Source organism: Seriola lalandi, unplaced genomic scaffold, assembly GCF_002814215.2.
Source record: "Seriola lalandi dorsalis isolate HSWRI2012SDOR001 ecotype SW California unplaced genomic scaffold, Sedor1 jcf7180002054071, whole genome shotgun sequence".
Classification (NCBI taxonomy): Eukaryota; Metazoa; Chordata; class Actinopteri; order Carangiformes; family Carangidae; genus Seriola; species Seriola lalandi.
In genome coordinates, this window is record NW_019524624.1 from 174929 (window position 1) to 190417 (window position 15489).

At 41.1% G+C, this 15489-nt stretch overlaps 1 protein-coding gene across 4 annotated transcripts in view; it reads left to right on the forward strand.

The window, feature by feature from the left end:
* The window catches only part of pnpla6 (patatin-like phospholipase domain containing 6), a 30091-nt gene extending 15246 nt beyond the window's left edge, over positions 1–14845 (forward strand). Inside the window, exons 20-37 of one of the 4 annotated variants that reach the window (XM_087173188.1) lie at positions 290–403; positions 492–567; positions 683–832; positions 1059–1122; positions 1358–1526; positions 1690–1872; positions 2034–2152; positions 2573–2729; positions 2899–3015; positions 3145–3214; positions 5966–6082; positions 7894–8010; positions 9943–10091; positions 10314–10466; positions 11248–11364; positions 11483–11570; positions 12260–12405; positions 12785–14845. In XM_087173188.1, coding sequence (XP_087029314.1) covers positions 290–403; positions 492–567; positions 683–832; positions 1059–1122; positions 1358–1526; positions 1690–1872; positions 2034–2152; positions 2573–2729; positions 2899–3015; positions 3145–3214; positions 5966–6082; positions 7894–8010; positions 9943–10091; positions 10314–10466; positions 11248–11364; positions 11483–11570; positions 12260–12405; positions 12785–12859 — 2181 coding nt within the window. In that variant the 3' untranslated portion in view covers positions 12860–14845. The remainder of the gene's footprint in view (positions 1–289; positions 404–491; positions 568–682; positions 833–1058; positions 1123–1357; positions 1527–1689; positions 1873–2033; positions 2153–2572; positions 2730–2898; positions 3016–3144; positions 3215–5965; positions 6083–7893; positions 8011–9942; positions 10092–10313; positions 10467–11247; positions 11365–11482; positions 11571–12259; positions 12406–12784) is intronic. The other 3 variants (XM_023403208.2, XM_023403207.2, XM_023403209.2) reach the window with 3 other exon arrangements.
* Positions 14846–15489: the final 644 nt, after the last annotated feature.

The window sequence follows — 15489 nt, forward strand, 5'->3', positions numbered from 1 at the left end:
GCAGTCTTTGTTTCTAAATTGGTCATAATGCGATATGAGTGGGTTTTCTACATTTAGACAGTTTGGTTAAGGTGTAATTTCTTTAATACTAAATTAGTTGAAACAAATACATTTTGTCTTTCATTATCTTTTGATATAATTGTGCATAGTTGTGAATAAAATGACACACTCACTCATCCTGCTTTAAATATTGATCACTATTCATCTTTATTGCCATTTCACACAAGAAGTAACGATTTTGCTATCTTTACTTTTTTGAGTTCTACAAACCCCTATATGTTGTGTGTAGGTGGAGGCTTTGACCAGGCAGCCAAGAGCCACCACTGTCCATGCTGTGAGAGACACAGAGCTGGTCAAACTGCCAGAGGGAACACTCAACAACATCAAAAGACGATACCCACAGGTCAATGATTTCATCAGTGAAACCTTTTAGTCTGGTTGAGGTGTCATGTTCAAATGAAATAATACTGAGGCTTGTTTTCTTTGTTTAGGTGGTGACGAGGTTGATCCACTTGTTAGGCCAGAAGATCCTAGGCAACTTGCAGCAAGGTCGCGGACCATTCTCAGGTGAGGTGATGAGGAGGATCTCTTAATTTGCACACAAACATCCCCATGTCTTTGTTAGTTCAGCCTAATGCCTTTCTCACTTACTCTATTTACACACTGTGTCCCTGTCTTCCAGGCTCAGCCCTGAGTCTGCCCAGTATGACAACTAGTGCTGATGTAACCAACCCTGCCAGCAACCTCTCCACTGTGGCTGTGCTGCCTGTATGTGATGAGGTGCCGATCAATGCGTTCAACTTGGAGCTCAGCCATGCCCTCAGTGCCATTGGTAAGCCCACAAATCTTTTATTTAGTCCAAAACAGCCCTCAGCCCTGGTTATAACAGAAGTATAACATTACATCAAACCTGATCTGTACCCCTGTATTGCAGGTTAAATGAAATACTCCTAGTATGTTAAAGTAAAACGGACTGCAATACACAAGTGTAACTTTTACATTCTTAACAGTTTTTTTGTATTCATATATTTTACACTACCCCTGTTGGACACTTGCAGGGCCCACTCTGCTATTAACCAGTGACATAATCAGAGAGCGACTGGGTGCTTCTGCTTTGGACAGGTGAGTCTGACAATCAGAGAATCATCTCAGTTCTCATTCTTATCAAGCATCATCATAAAGGTTTCCCAGCTGTAACCATTATTTTTTTCCCTTTTCAGTTTGTTTCTATTCATCATTATCATTTCCACTCAATCTATCTCTACCTCATCAACTTCTCAGTCAATGTGTTTGTATGTTTTGGTGAGTTAAAAGGCTATTCAGAACCCTCATCTCTGCTGTCCTCTCTATCCATCAGTATCCATGAGTACCGTCTGTCCGGCTGGCTGGCACAGCAGGAGGACATCAATCGGATTGTCCTGTATCAGACTGACAACAGCATGACCCCGTGGACTCAGCGCTGCATCCGCCAGGCTGACTGCATCCTCATTGTTGGCCTAGGGGACCAAGAACCTACCCTGGGAGAGGTGTGTGTGTGTGTGTGTGTGTGTGTGTGTGTGTGTGTGTGTGTGTGTGTGTGTGTAAGGAATGTGAAAGGGAGGAACATGACAGTAACAACTGACCTTCAAGATACCAATACAGTACACTTACTGTCTTCGTCTCTCTTCTTATTCCTCTCTTGTCCTCTAGTTGGAGCAGATGCTGGAGAACACAGCAGTCCGGGCTCTGAAGCAGCTGGTCCTTCTGCACAGAGAGGATGGGCCAGGCCCCTCCAGGACGGTCGAGTGGCTCAACATGCGTAGTTGGTGCTCTGGGCATCTGCACCTCAAGTGTCCTCGCAGGGTCTTCTCTAGACGCAGTCCCAGCAAACTGGTATGAAGCAAACTGTACTGTCATTTGTAGCTGTTTTAAAACTAATAGTGCAGTCATGAAAGAATGGTCTGGTAAATCAATGGCACTTCAACTTAAAAACTGTGCAAGAACACTAGTCTTCTTTTATTGTATTTTCATGTGTATTTTCTATGTTTCCACAGAGGGAGGTATATGAAAAGGTGTTTGAGAAAACAGCAGACAGGCACAGTGATTTCTCTCGGCTGGCCCGAGTCCTGACTGGAAACAGCATCGCCCTGGTGCTGGGAGGAGGTGGAGCTAGGTGAGAACAGTTCACTAGAACTAGCCGTACAGTCATTTAGAGAAAAGTTTGTGTTTAGGGTTTAGCATTTTAAAATGTAGCATTAGCAATGCTTGCTAAACACCCATCATGAATATTATATAATTCCTCAGCAGCCCTGAACTCCCCTTCAGTTACCATTATGAAAGATAATACAGGGGCAGATTTCCAATGTGTAAATACCCCCGTCTCTTTACCCAAATATACAAAGTGAAGCTGCAATAAAAAAGCATGTCCATTTCAGTAACATAATTCAACTATATATGAAAATGTAATCTTTCATACAAAAGGACCATCGTACATTATTCTTTTACCTCTCAGTACCATGTGCAGTTTGTGGCATATGAAGTCATCTATTGCACCTGCTTGGGAGTCTTAACATGTTTGTTTTCCCTTGTGCAGAGGCTGCTCTCATGTGGGTGTGATCAAAGCCATGGAGGAAGCGGGGATTCCTATTGACATAGTGGGTGGGACCTCAATTGGCTCATTCATTGGTGCACTGTACGCTGAGGAGAGGAGTGCTGTCAGAACCAAACAAAGAGCTAGAGAGTGGTCAAAGGTACAGCACACATCTCTAGCGATTGTTCATTGGTCATTTCAATCTTGCTCATATGTATAGGGTTCACTCCTAAAATGAAAACAGTAACAACAAAACTCTTATGGTATGATTCAAAAAAAGAATTAGTAATAGGACTCTTTCCCAATTTCTCTGTTTTTTTTATTATTAGGCCATGAACTCAGTTTTTAAAACAGTCCTGGACCTGACTTATCCCATCACCTCCATGTTCTCCGGCTCTGCCTTCAACACCAGCATCTATAAAGTGTTCCAGGACAAGCAAGCTGAGGTGAGAGGCTGTGCTACAAAATCCTGTTTCAAGGTCACAAAGAATTTATTTACCAAAGGAGTAGGGCCTGTCAGAAGTCATTGTAAAAATAATAATGAGGTATGACACTGACATCATTTTTGTCCTCAGGACCTGTGGCTGCCATACTTCAATGTCACTACTGACATCACAGCCTCAGCCATGCGTGTTCATCAGGATGGTGAGTGACAGCTGAGCTGACTGCAGGGGCCGACACCCCTCTCTATGATTATACTATTTTGATAAAAACCTTTAAACAAGCTCAAGTCAGTACTTTAATAGTACTTTTAGTACAGTACATTTGCCAGGATTATTTGACAGCTATAGCACACATACATACACAATAAAGGGCATGAGTAATTGTTTAAGTCTTTCTCAACATTTAACACAACTCAATCTAATAATACTGCTCTGAATGACAGAGAACTAATGTGTGAAATTGGCATTATCATGAATACATGTTTCAAAGGTAATTAAACAGTGAGTAATGCTTGCAGCAGTCAGTCAGAAGTAAAATGGCACAGTGACTAAAACTGTTACCTATGTGAATATATCCGCGTGTTGTTGCATCAGCCCTCAGAAGTTTCTTGAGGCACTGTAATGTCTCTTATTCTTTATATAACAAGTCTATAAATATTGTATTGGTAGGCACTTGGGGCAATACACAAAAATGTAATTGGCTTTTGCATCGTCTAGAGTAGCTAGACTCCATGCCTTCAGATTTATGGTTTAATGCTAAATTGAATGTGTTCTCAAACTGATGTTGAATAGTTGAATAGTGTCCACACCAGCTGGAGAACCCTGTGAGTCGTGCTGGAAGTAAACAACTTGAAGTTCCACAAAAACAAGGAATAAAATTTAATGGATATACGCCTAAAACAAGAGGCCAATAATTGCAGCCATTCACGTGACATTACTGACGACTTGCAAACAAGAGTATGTCAGGGAACAGTCAAAAAGGACCAAAAAACATTTGAATGGCCTGCCTGCATACATCGCAGCCATCAAGGCCAAACGCATTGCTTGACTTTACTCACAGACCACTTATTTTAGCTTCACAAACATGCTTAGTATGCTGCAGCCTAGGGCTTAGAAGGACACTTCAATAGAAAACACTGTGTACAAAGAAAACACTGTGTAGATGTTTCTATGCTTGTGTCTGTATTTGCTGATGGTTAAATGTGTTCTGTTTGACCTGCATAAAAAATGCACCATCACTAACATTAGCTAAAGTAGCTCTGTGTAGTCTGAAATGACCCCCCATGAACCCCACAAATCTAGCGTGCCATTTTAAAAGCGATTTAATTTTATACCGTACTCGGTGTAATGCAACCATGTAATTTACAATGTTGTGCATCAAATTAAGACATTGCTAGTTTCATTGTAAAGTTTTCAATTATTATAATTCAGGGTGATTACTGGATTTGAGGGGTTTATGGGTTTGCAGGCTTGAGTCCTGAAGTTAAACACTGAATGCTTATGTTTGCATCTTGGCATGTGTATGAACTAACTGCAGGAGCAAAGCCTCTTTCTCTCTCAGTTTCATTGTTCCCATCATCTGCCTCTTTTACTTTTGCTGCACTTCTTTCTTTCTTTATTTCTTTCTTTCTTGCAAAAGATCTTTCTGACTGTGTCTATATCTTAAACTTCTCTTCTTCTTCCATTTGACTTCTTCCTTTTCACATGCTTAATTAAGTTGAAGCTTATCCATTGTTTTGTTTTTTTTCATCACATTTTTGTCTAAAACTCTCCCTAGATATATCTGTTACATCAGGTCTTTCTTCACATGGAGAGACATAGCATAGACAAAATAACCCGTGTAGTCACTGACCCCAAAATGCTGACTCCCCTCCCATGTCCATGTCAACATGTAGGATCCAGAACACTCCACCCTGCTTTTCCCCTCCTTGCTCTTTAATGACATCCCACGTTGCTTCCCTCACTCCTTCACCTCCACTCTGTGCTTTCTGTAGTTTTTCTGGTGTGATTTTTATCAAACATCGTTAGCGTGGTGCTACTCTGAGTATGTCATTTTGACTACAGCTATTGAAAGAAAAGCGTAATTGTATGCCATTTTGATGAGTGTACAGGTACACAGTGTCACGGGTTTGAATTACATCCTTTGGTTTTATCCACTGGGAAACACTACCAAGAGTGAGATCTGAGAAAACTGGTAGGAAACTAAACAGTAAGCGAAACTCTTTCCTGTAAATCCTTGTCCAGTTTCCCTTGCAGAATTTACTCAAAGACCCCACAGCACTTCTTAAAGTGAAGGTCTCTATCTCTCTCTACCTCTCTCTTTCTTTTTCTTTATCTCTTCCTCTCTCTGTCTCTGCTTGTCTTCCTCCGACCTTGCTTGTTGAGCCAGTCATCTAACAGCGCTAATACTATTTTTAATATTCTTAATCAACACATCAAATGAACCTTGCATCATTGTTTTTAGGTTATAAAGCTAATTTACACACATCTGTTGTCATTCATTCAACATATTTGTTATTTATACCGTGGATTGTTTTACTTAGCTTGAATTGTTTTAACACAGTCAGAAGATTATACTGCGTTGACATTTTTGTATCTTGCCATTACTCTACTCTAGCCTTCAAACAGTTGAATTTAATTGGCTGTGGAGTTGTGCCAGTCCTTTTAGAGCAAATTGGCCTCATACTAGAATTTACTCCATTGGTTAGAAACCATAGGCACAAGTAAGTAATTCTGTTGACATTGTATTCCTCTTCCTCTGTCTTGCTCTTGGCAGCTTCCTGCACTCTTCTTCTCTTTGTTGCGGGCATTTCTTCTCTCTCCCTCCTTTTTCCTCTCTTTCTCTTCGTTCTTCTCCATCTCTCTCTCTGTCATTCTCTCTTTTTCCATCTGTGACGTGGAGTCCGGCCCATATTTGATGTGTTCCTCCTTCTCCATCTCCATTTCCCGACAGGTTGTGTCTGGCGCTATGTTAGAGCCAGCGCCTCCTACACCCCCTATTTACCTCCCCTGTGCGACCCCAAGGATGGCCACTTGCTTGTGGATGGTTGCTATGTTAACAATGTCCCAGGTCAGATTTTAAACACCGGCTCACCAGAACCTCCTCCCCCATCCCTAAGTCGACAGTCAACCTCTTGGCTTCCCTCCTCCTCTTTCTTGTCCTCTCCCTCCCAATTTCTCACTCGTAACTAACCCCACCCTGACCAGGTGGACATTGGGAGCCCATGGTTTGGAAGGAAAGACTAATTCCAACATATATCTTTGGGCTGATGCATTCAGTACCTCATATTTTACCAAATAATGACCAATAGCACATCTTATTCTCTCTCCCACTGGATTTGTAATTCACATACACAACACATTTTCCCCAACTGGCTTATCGCCACCTCTGAATATGACTGCTGATCTTCATTTTCTTATTGGATGTGAGGTTTTGCCCATGCATGTCAGGACATCTATGGGTCATAGAGAGGTGCATGATGGTCTGGCTTTTTAAGGCCCTCTGTGTTTGCTAAAAATTTCCCTTCTTGTTTATAAAGTTCTGGATGTGGCTTGTAAACACTGATGTCTTCATGCACCACTGTACTTGCTTATTGTGATACTTCTTTATGAAAGGGCAGTTGGTTACTAACTTGCAGGTAGCTCAGCCAATCAGACTTAACCGGTTTGGATTTTCAGTGTGAGATCAGGTATAGATTTGATAAGGTGTATATACTGTAAGCTTTGGGTGATAGTTCTGCCTAACAGGAGAGAGTGAAGGGCTGCACCATGTCAACATCACATCACATCTGTCTTTTGTTGTTGTCGTGGATCATTGCGCGTTTCGGTGGGCCAAAATGTCTCTCTCCTTTGGACTGAACTGCAGCTTGTTTCCCATGTTCCCTTCTGTTTCATTTCAATCATCTCTACCTAAAGGAACATGTTCAGTCTCTCCTTTACAGCCCCTGTCCTCTTCCCTGGCTTTGCTTGCTTTTATGTGCATGCCAGTGTTAGACAGTGAGCCTATCTATATATTTCTCATAAATATATATTGATTGCATGTATTACCTTACTGATAACATTTTTTAAGTTATTTTTTGGGGGTATGTGTTCTGGATCCTGCCTGTTTTAGCCCCTTGCACAAACTGAAAGCCCTTAAGTTACATAAATATAAAGTACAGGAATGGAATGTGTAGGTGGTAGTAATTCCTCTAAAATCAGTAAGACGATTCTTCCTCAGCATTTACGTATACTCCACGCACAGTTGCACCCCTTGCTTTTCTCTGCGGTGCTCCTTATCCTTCCAACCCATGCAGTGCCCGGCCTGCTCCTGCCCCCTCCTGGCACTGAACTTTACTGCAGGACTGAGCAGGCTTGGTGCTTCCCTGCCATGTTCACGGTGACATATCTCCAAACATTGTCACAACAAGCGCTGTTGAGCCTTCTCTTGACATATTGACATTATATTTTACAACTGAAGCTCTGTTTATAATGAGCAGTCTCAGCTTCAACATACAGTATCTGTGGATCTTGCAGAAACTTGAGAGAATTCTTTGGTTACGTGCTTCAAAATGCTATTGTTGGGACATAGTTTGGAGATTCAAACAGCCTTGGTGCTCTGTGATGGTTGCCATTTACTTTTTTACCTAATGCACAAGTCACACAGGGTCTCTGTGCGAGGTAATGAGGTTTGCAGTGGTGTACAACAGAGTCCAAAGGTGAGCAGAGCCACAGTCCTAGCCTTTGCAGGGATCAGCTACCTTCCTTCAGCCAGCGTCCCACTGGAGTTGGGATTGTGGTCTGTCAACACTAACTTGAAACGTTTAGCAAACAATATTGAGCTGTTATCCCCCTCCCCCCCTTCCTCCTCCCTCCTCCCTCCTTCCCTCCCTGGTGTGCCAGGCTCTCTGTGGCGCTATGTGCGGGCGAGCATGACCCTCTCAGGGTACCTGCCGCCACTCTGTGACCCCAAAGATGGCAACTTGCTAATGGACGGTGGCTACATCAACAACCTGCCAGGCAAGTAGAGGTGGTACCCTCCCCCCCTCCACCAATTTACTGTAGAGTCCTTAATGTCCAACAAACTCCTGTCCCCAAAAGAGGGGGGAGGTGAAGTGAGGGATGTGGATGATTTTTAGGAGGGGTTTTCATCAAGAAAGCAATTTCTATAGGCCGTGTAAGTATATAGTTGTGAGCTCGTCCTAATGCTGGTGGAGGGAAGTCTGGTGTTGCTGAGTTTTCCCCGTCTGAATTTGGAGCTGGTTCAGACCATTAATTAATTCATCTGGTCAGACAAATTAAATTACTTAACTTGAATGAAAAAAATAATGGTAAAAACTGAGTGAGCTCAGTGAAACCCTGAAATATTCTGTTTTACGAGATGGGGAAAAATCTGCATTCTGAACAAAGACAATATTGCAGTTTTGCAGGTGTATAAAAATGTTAAACATTAAAAGACGAAATACAACATTGAGTAGGGGAATGTGGTATTTGTCTGTCAAACAGCCTGGTGTCAGATAGGTATAGAATAAAAATTGGCAAGAGGACTTTCTTCTAGTATCACATTTGAACTTTGACACTTCAACAATTTCATTTAATTTTTCAAGTCAAAAGTAGATTTTTAAGATCCCAAGAATTAAAAGCATTAAGTGTAATTCCTAAATTATTTTTGAGGCACAGGACACCAGTCTGCTTTGAGATTAAAGTCTGGTTCCCCTCATGTTGAAATTAGTACTTTTCTGTATGGCTGGGTGATGATTTGATTTTCAAGTTTCTGCTGTCCAAAGTCATTCAAAAGCAAATTATAATATATGTCTTACCAAAATTGGTTATTGAAGACAAGTTTCATTTACTTGATTTTTGCATACATTTTCCCTATTTTGATATATACTTGTGCATATTGGATAATATCCTAATTAATAGTGTGATAATGATTTCAGCCTTATCGCCCAGCCCTACATTTCTCTTTCTTGTGCTGAAATTTACTTTTGTAATCAGTATTTGCCTCCATTTCAACCAGAGGAAAAATTAGTGGAGAAAGGGGAGAGGGGAGCTGTTTTTTTTTGTCTGTGGACTATTAAGTACATCCTCATTAACTTGAAAGTATTTGAAATTGCACCAGACCAAATTCACACATTCCTGTAATGTTCATACAAAGTTGTATGATAATAAACAATTTTTGGCTTTCATTATGGTGTGCAGACAAAAACTCCCCTGAGTCTGAATGTTTGTAGATAAAGTATTCTGTACTGATGAAACACAGCCATATTTCACAAAGCTCTGGACTGAACTATTGTAATTCTCTCTTTGGGTTGGGAATCATGTCTCATTATCTACAGAGCGATACATGTTTCAGAAGTTTGTGAAATATGGAGCTTTCTGGGCCCAAAGATTGATCCAATCAAAGGGAGCCTTGTGAAATTAGCATCCTTCATTTCTGAAGTTTATTACTCTGCCTTCTCTTCGAAGAGTTTGTGCTCGATCAGCTGCATTTATGGTTGTTCTTGGCACGGTGGATCAGTGCTTTGGGCTTGTGGGATGTCGTCCCGTTTCTGTCTTTGAATAGGCTCAGCACCACAAAAATGTTCAATGCCCCAAGGCTCTTTTTAACACTTACCAAGTTCAGTGAGAAAGTTTATGACTTCAGGCCCTATGCTTGTTGGCAAAGTATACATCTTTCTTTTTTTTTTTTTTAAATTGCAGTGCTCTCTGTCACTAATTTGCCATAAATGCTCTGGAATGTGTTTGACAAGTTAAAACACTGATATTTTTGTGGTGCAAGTCTGTTTGAACATTGTGGCTCCTTTTTTAAATGAAGGTTTAAAGAAACAGAGATTATCCTGAAACAAGGACTCATTGTCTTACCATCTCTGCTGCTGGATTTTTTTCGTGCTGTGTTTGTACGTCTGTGCATGTGTGTGAATGTTGGTGGATACGTTACGCGTCCAACAGCCGACATTGCGAGGAACATGGGTGCCAGAACTGTCATTGCCATCGACGTGGGAAGCCAAGATGAGACTGACCTCTGTAACTACGGCGACTGCCTGTCTGGCTGGTGGTTGCTGTGGAAACGGATCAATCCTTGGGCAGAGAAAGTAAAGGTACAGAGTGGGTTGGCAGCACAATGCACTTGTAACTCCTGATGACTCAGCAACTTACAAAGTATAGAGTGCTACATTTGAGTCTTTAATGCCTCTGACCAACATGTAGCAGTGATGGTTCTGCTGATCAGCAGATTGAGCAATATTTCGTATGGTGTCCATTTTGGTCAATTCTGGTATCCTGTGGCCAAAATGTGATTCTCACTCCGCCCACTTCTGCAGGTGCCAGACATGGCAGAGATCCAGTCTCGGCTGGCATACGTGTCTTGTGTGCGGCAGTTAGAGGTGGTGAAGAAGAGTGCCTACTGCGAGTACATCAGACCACCAATCGATCGCTTCAAGACAATGGACTTTGGGAAGTTTGACGAGATCTATGTGAGTGGCCTCCTCAATATTGCCTGATTTTAATTATTTAGGAAAGTGGCGCATTTGCTGTGTGTGAAATCACACCTCACATATATAGTGAATAGTTAATTGAGATTAAAGACACTTCGTAATCATCATTATCTATTGAGGGCACTACATACTGTATAAAATTCCACACATTGATACAATTGGGGCACACAATAAAAAGAGTCGGGGTAAATGAAGTGCACTATAATGCTCTGCAATTAAATAAAAAAGTATCAAAACTGACATTTAGAACCTCTCACAGACTTGGTAATATGGATAACATGAGCGTAAACACTGAGCATCAGGCTACATCCACACTTATAGTTTTTAGTTTTAAAAGGCGTCACTTTTGGCACGTTTTTTTGGGGTTGCGCTGTAGTCTGGACTTTTGGAAACTGACGCAGACACCTGCCTCGCCCCCTGATTGGGTTTAATCATTCACGACTACCAGACAGTGGTGAATGCAACATGGATAGCAACCAAAAGTACCACCACCAATTTGTTTAATCCCTTGGAGCAAAATCACATTGCCGAATATGAAGAGTGCATGGCTCACAAAAAGAGAGACAGGTAAGCGCCAGAGTATTCGTTCATTAATCATAATCGAGGTAAAGATTTGAAATAGTTGTGATATTGATTGAAGTCATACCACCCAGCCCTAGTGCACTATATAATAAGTACCTGGTAAATATTTACTCAAAACATGTCTACCCACTTTATTTAAATACACTAATGTTTCTATTTAAACTACCTTGTATCTCAGGATGTGGGCTTCCAGCATGGCAAGTTGGTGTTCACTGGCTGGGCCCGAGGTGACATCATCGAGAACATGCTGAAGGACCACCGTTCAGCCGACTACAATGACAGCAAGAGAACTGACGTGAGAAGAGCACATATACAGACTTACACCATAAATGATGCGGTCGATGTATAACTACATAAATGTTCACCATCAAACTTAATAGTTCCATATATAATACTAATATCTTGCCTTACAGTCCTGCACGTGTCCAGGAGCTGATTTCACTGACCTCGCAGAGATTGTTTCCAGGATAGAGCCAGTCCAGACCTATGTAGCAGCAGATGGTGAGAGATCAGTTCTTTTTGTAGTAGTTAAAATGTTTCTTCTCATGATGTCAGACCGTACCATACCGTTGTTACAGCTCTCTCCTCCACTAGATGCACAGATGCCCTTCAAGATCATGTTGGATTTAATCAGAGTAATAAATGAGTCATAGTTTTCATCTGGTGTGTTTTATTATGCCTCCGCTCCGACGACAGCCGGGGCTGTAGGCATTATTTTTTCAAGTTGTCTGTCCGTCTTGTAACGCCTTAAGGAAATTTCTTCTAATTAGGCACAAACATTCACTTGGACCAAAGGATAAACTGATTAGATTTTGGTGGTCAAAGGTCAAATTCACAGTGACCTCACAAAACACAGTTTTGGCTCTGACACAATTTAACACAAATATCTAATAGGATGAAATGATGACAATTTATATTCAAATTGTCAAAGGTCAACTTCACTATGACATAATTATGTTCTGCTAAAACACTTCTGGCCATTATTCAACGCTGTAACTCAGGAAAGGAAGATTGAGACCATATTTCCTGCAACGTGGCTGGTTGGTGGAGGCCTACAACCACGAGGCAGTAATTCTAGTTGAAATACAGTAGCAAATGTCCCTGATATTTTATGGATGCTATAGAAACCTGGTGGGCCAGTCACTCTATAAATTTTCACTGTAATATCTCTTCTAAATCTTTCCACTCAGCAGAGGAGTCAGACTGTCTGACGGAGTATGAGGAAGATGGGATGGACACAGTGAGAGAGGAAGAGGGGGAGGAAGAGGAGGAAGAGGCCGAGGACCCTGACGACCACTCCCCTGGAGAGTGGGGGCAGAATGGAATCTTCCAGACTGTAAGCACTAACAATAACAAAACAAGAAAAACAAAAAACATAAATAATCAGGACCTGCCGAAGAATATGTCCTCTTTAAATTCATTCAAATGAAAACACATACTGTACATGCCTTACCTTTTAAGCTTAAGTCTGGTGATCCCATAGTTTTCTTATTGCCCACAAATCCCATGAAAAGGCCAACAATTAATGAATCCTACTAACAAGTATTGTACAGAGTAACTAAAGCCTGATATAAGCACTGAACGTACATATTAATGTGCTGTTGAAAATAGTCCCTAAAAAACACACTTTTTACTCCTGTTTGAGTAACATAAGTACAGTGGTAGCTGGAAATTCCTCAGCTTTTTAAAAATAAAAACTCTGTTTTGCTCTGCAGGATGAGGAGAAATCTGTGAGGCAACGGAGGAAACTCACGAGTGACTCCAACACCTCAGAAGTCTCCGACTGCTGACAGAGGGCCTCACTGAGAAGTAGAGGGAGTTTAAGCAAGAACAAGGGTCCAAAATTATTAGTCAAGGCTAGAGACTGAACGTCATACTAAGCTCCTGCAATGTCTGAAACTCTGAAATACTGTTTTTGTTTTTTTTCTGGAGGGGATTACGGTTCGTCCTCTAAACTGTTGAACCTTCTTTGCATCAAGTGGCTTCCTCCTCGCTCTCACACTGGCTTCATCTGTTGACATTCTGACATCACTGTCAAAAATGATTATGTGCGGCCCCAAATAATAATGGTCTTCGAAGGTTTACGCCACTCAATGTTTTTCTCATCACTTCTGCATCAGTCTGATTCGTTGCCAGAATACCTGCCTGCCAACTCCAAAACCTGCCAAAACCAGGTCTCCCCTAGCAACCAACACAAGAAAACATGTAAACTGTAAACTTCCAATTCACCAATTCAAATCACCTGCATCTCCAAATCTGCATGTACGTCTCTGTACGTACAGCTCTGTTGCACTCCATCACAGACATTTTGACACATTGCAGTCCATTCATTTCTTGTGTGTGTGTGTGTGTGTGTGTGTGTGTGTGTGTGTGTGTGTGTGTGTGTGTGTGTGTGTGTGTTTGTATTGCCTGTGTGACTGCACACACGTGCAAAGCTGTGACTTGTTGAAATAGTAGCAGTGCACTGAAAAGAAAAGTAAGAAATACAGACAGTAGAACTGTAGTTAGTAGGTTAGCTAAGTTTAAAGTAGATGTGAAGTAGGGAAGCTATAGAAGGAACAGATGTTCATGAAGGCACCAAAGTAGAGTTTATGTTGAATGAACAGAGGCTGGACCAATGTCAGGAATCAGGAATAAGGATGTATTAATATTGAAAGAGGAAGACGTATTAATGAATACTGTGGGAAGTTTTGAGAAGTGGATTTAAGAAAATAAAGAGACAAGTTGTGTAGACAAGAAAAGAGATGGACCCATCAGCCAAGTGTTATTTTAGTTTGTTTAAAATTCACACAAGGTACAGTAGAGTGAGCTTGATGCGCTGTAGACTAGACTAAACGGGGGATGGAGAGGATGTGTAATGGAAATGAGGGATGAATGAGATGATTTTCAGTGAGTGGATGACATGGTGTCTGCGTTCTTGAAATTTTGTGTTTCAGCTGTTTTTTTTGAGATGATGCCAGATAAAGACGATGCCTTTTTCAACCAGTTTTCGATCCACTCACAGTAAACGGTGACTGTGGGGAAGAGAGTGATCATTCGACTGACACTACACAACAAACCAGTGTGTGCCCGTCTTCGTTTGCACAAGGTCACACACAGTACTCAGGGTTCCTGCGTAAAACTCCACAAAAAAAGTTTTAAAAAGAAGTTGGTAGTAGACAATATTGTGTATATGACAGTGAGTCTCTGACTGAACAGTTATAGAAATCTCCAAAACCAATGGCAACAAATTGTCATTTTGACATGGATAATACGCAGAAACCCTGAGTAAACCGAAACTCCAAATGGACAGAAATTCACCTCATGTAACTATTAACACTTAATTAATATGGACCTAATGTAGAAATTGTAACAAGATTATATTATAATACACACATTGTTGATATTCATATATGTATATGAGGTGGAAATTTGTAAGTTAATGCTTAGCTGCAGAACAAGGGAACCAACACCTGAACAAAAAAGGGTTTCCTCTCTTAAAATCCATTCTGTTTTTATGGATGGTCACCAGATTTGCTTTTTTTTTTTTTTTTATTTATACATGTTAACTACGGGCTTTTAAAAACTTATTTTTTTTTTTTGATTTGGGGGTGGGGTCTGTCTTATTTTACTTAACTTGGCTTTAGCTGTTTTGCACTGAAAAATTTGAAGTATTTGTTGCTCAGAAGATGTTTGGTTTAATAATTGCCATCCACCTTGATATGCCAAGGGAATCTAAATGAAAAGAGATGCTAATTTAATATGCATATTGGGAAATAAATATAATTTGCATCATGTCATGTAGCATTTGAGTTTTTTTCTCTCCTAAACTGTTTAATGCATGAGCTTATGAGTGTCACAGATTGATCAAAGGACCTTAAACTTTTGTCCTGATGCACCAGTGGTTGGTTCGTAGCAGCAAAATCTATATTTGCTCAGCTGTTGCTTTTCCGTACAGACATGGGAAGGTCCCAGGTACAGGAATTCCATATTTGCCTCACTACCAGCCGCAAAAGTGGGGCTGGTACTATTTTCACCGTGGGTGTGTGTGTGTGTGTGTGTGTGTGTGTCTGTGTGTGTGTCTCTGTCTGTCATAACAGCAAAATGTGGTCCTTGAGTCAACTACTGTAGTGGAAACTAAAACAGATTGGAGTTGAGTACTTTGTCAGGTGTTTATCTGTCTGTCTGTGTACATGTTTTGTCACCGTCATTGCATCACAGCCGTGCAAGGTATAGTCATGAAACCATACAGGTTTGTACTGCACATGGAAATAAAGGCCGAGATGACGAAGATAGGTGTGGTGCGACTCGGTCCAAGTAGTGAGTAGTCCTCTAATGATGTAGTGATAACTCCTGCGTACTCATGGGTTTAAACGACAACATGTTAACAGGTGTCGTGGCTGATGTGATCACCGTCACATGATGGTCTCTTCTTTCATTT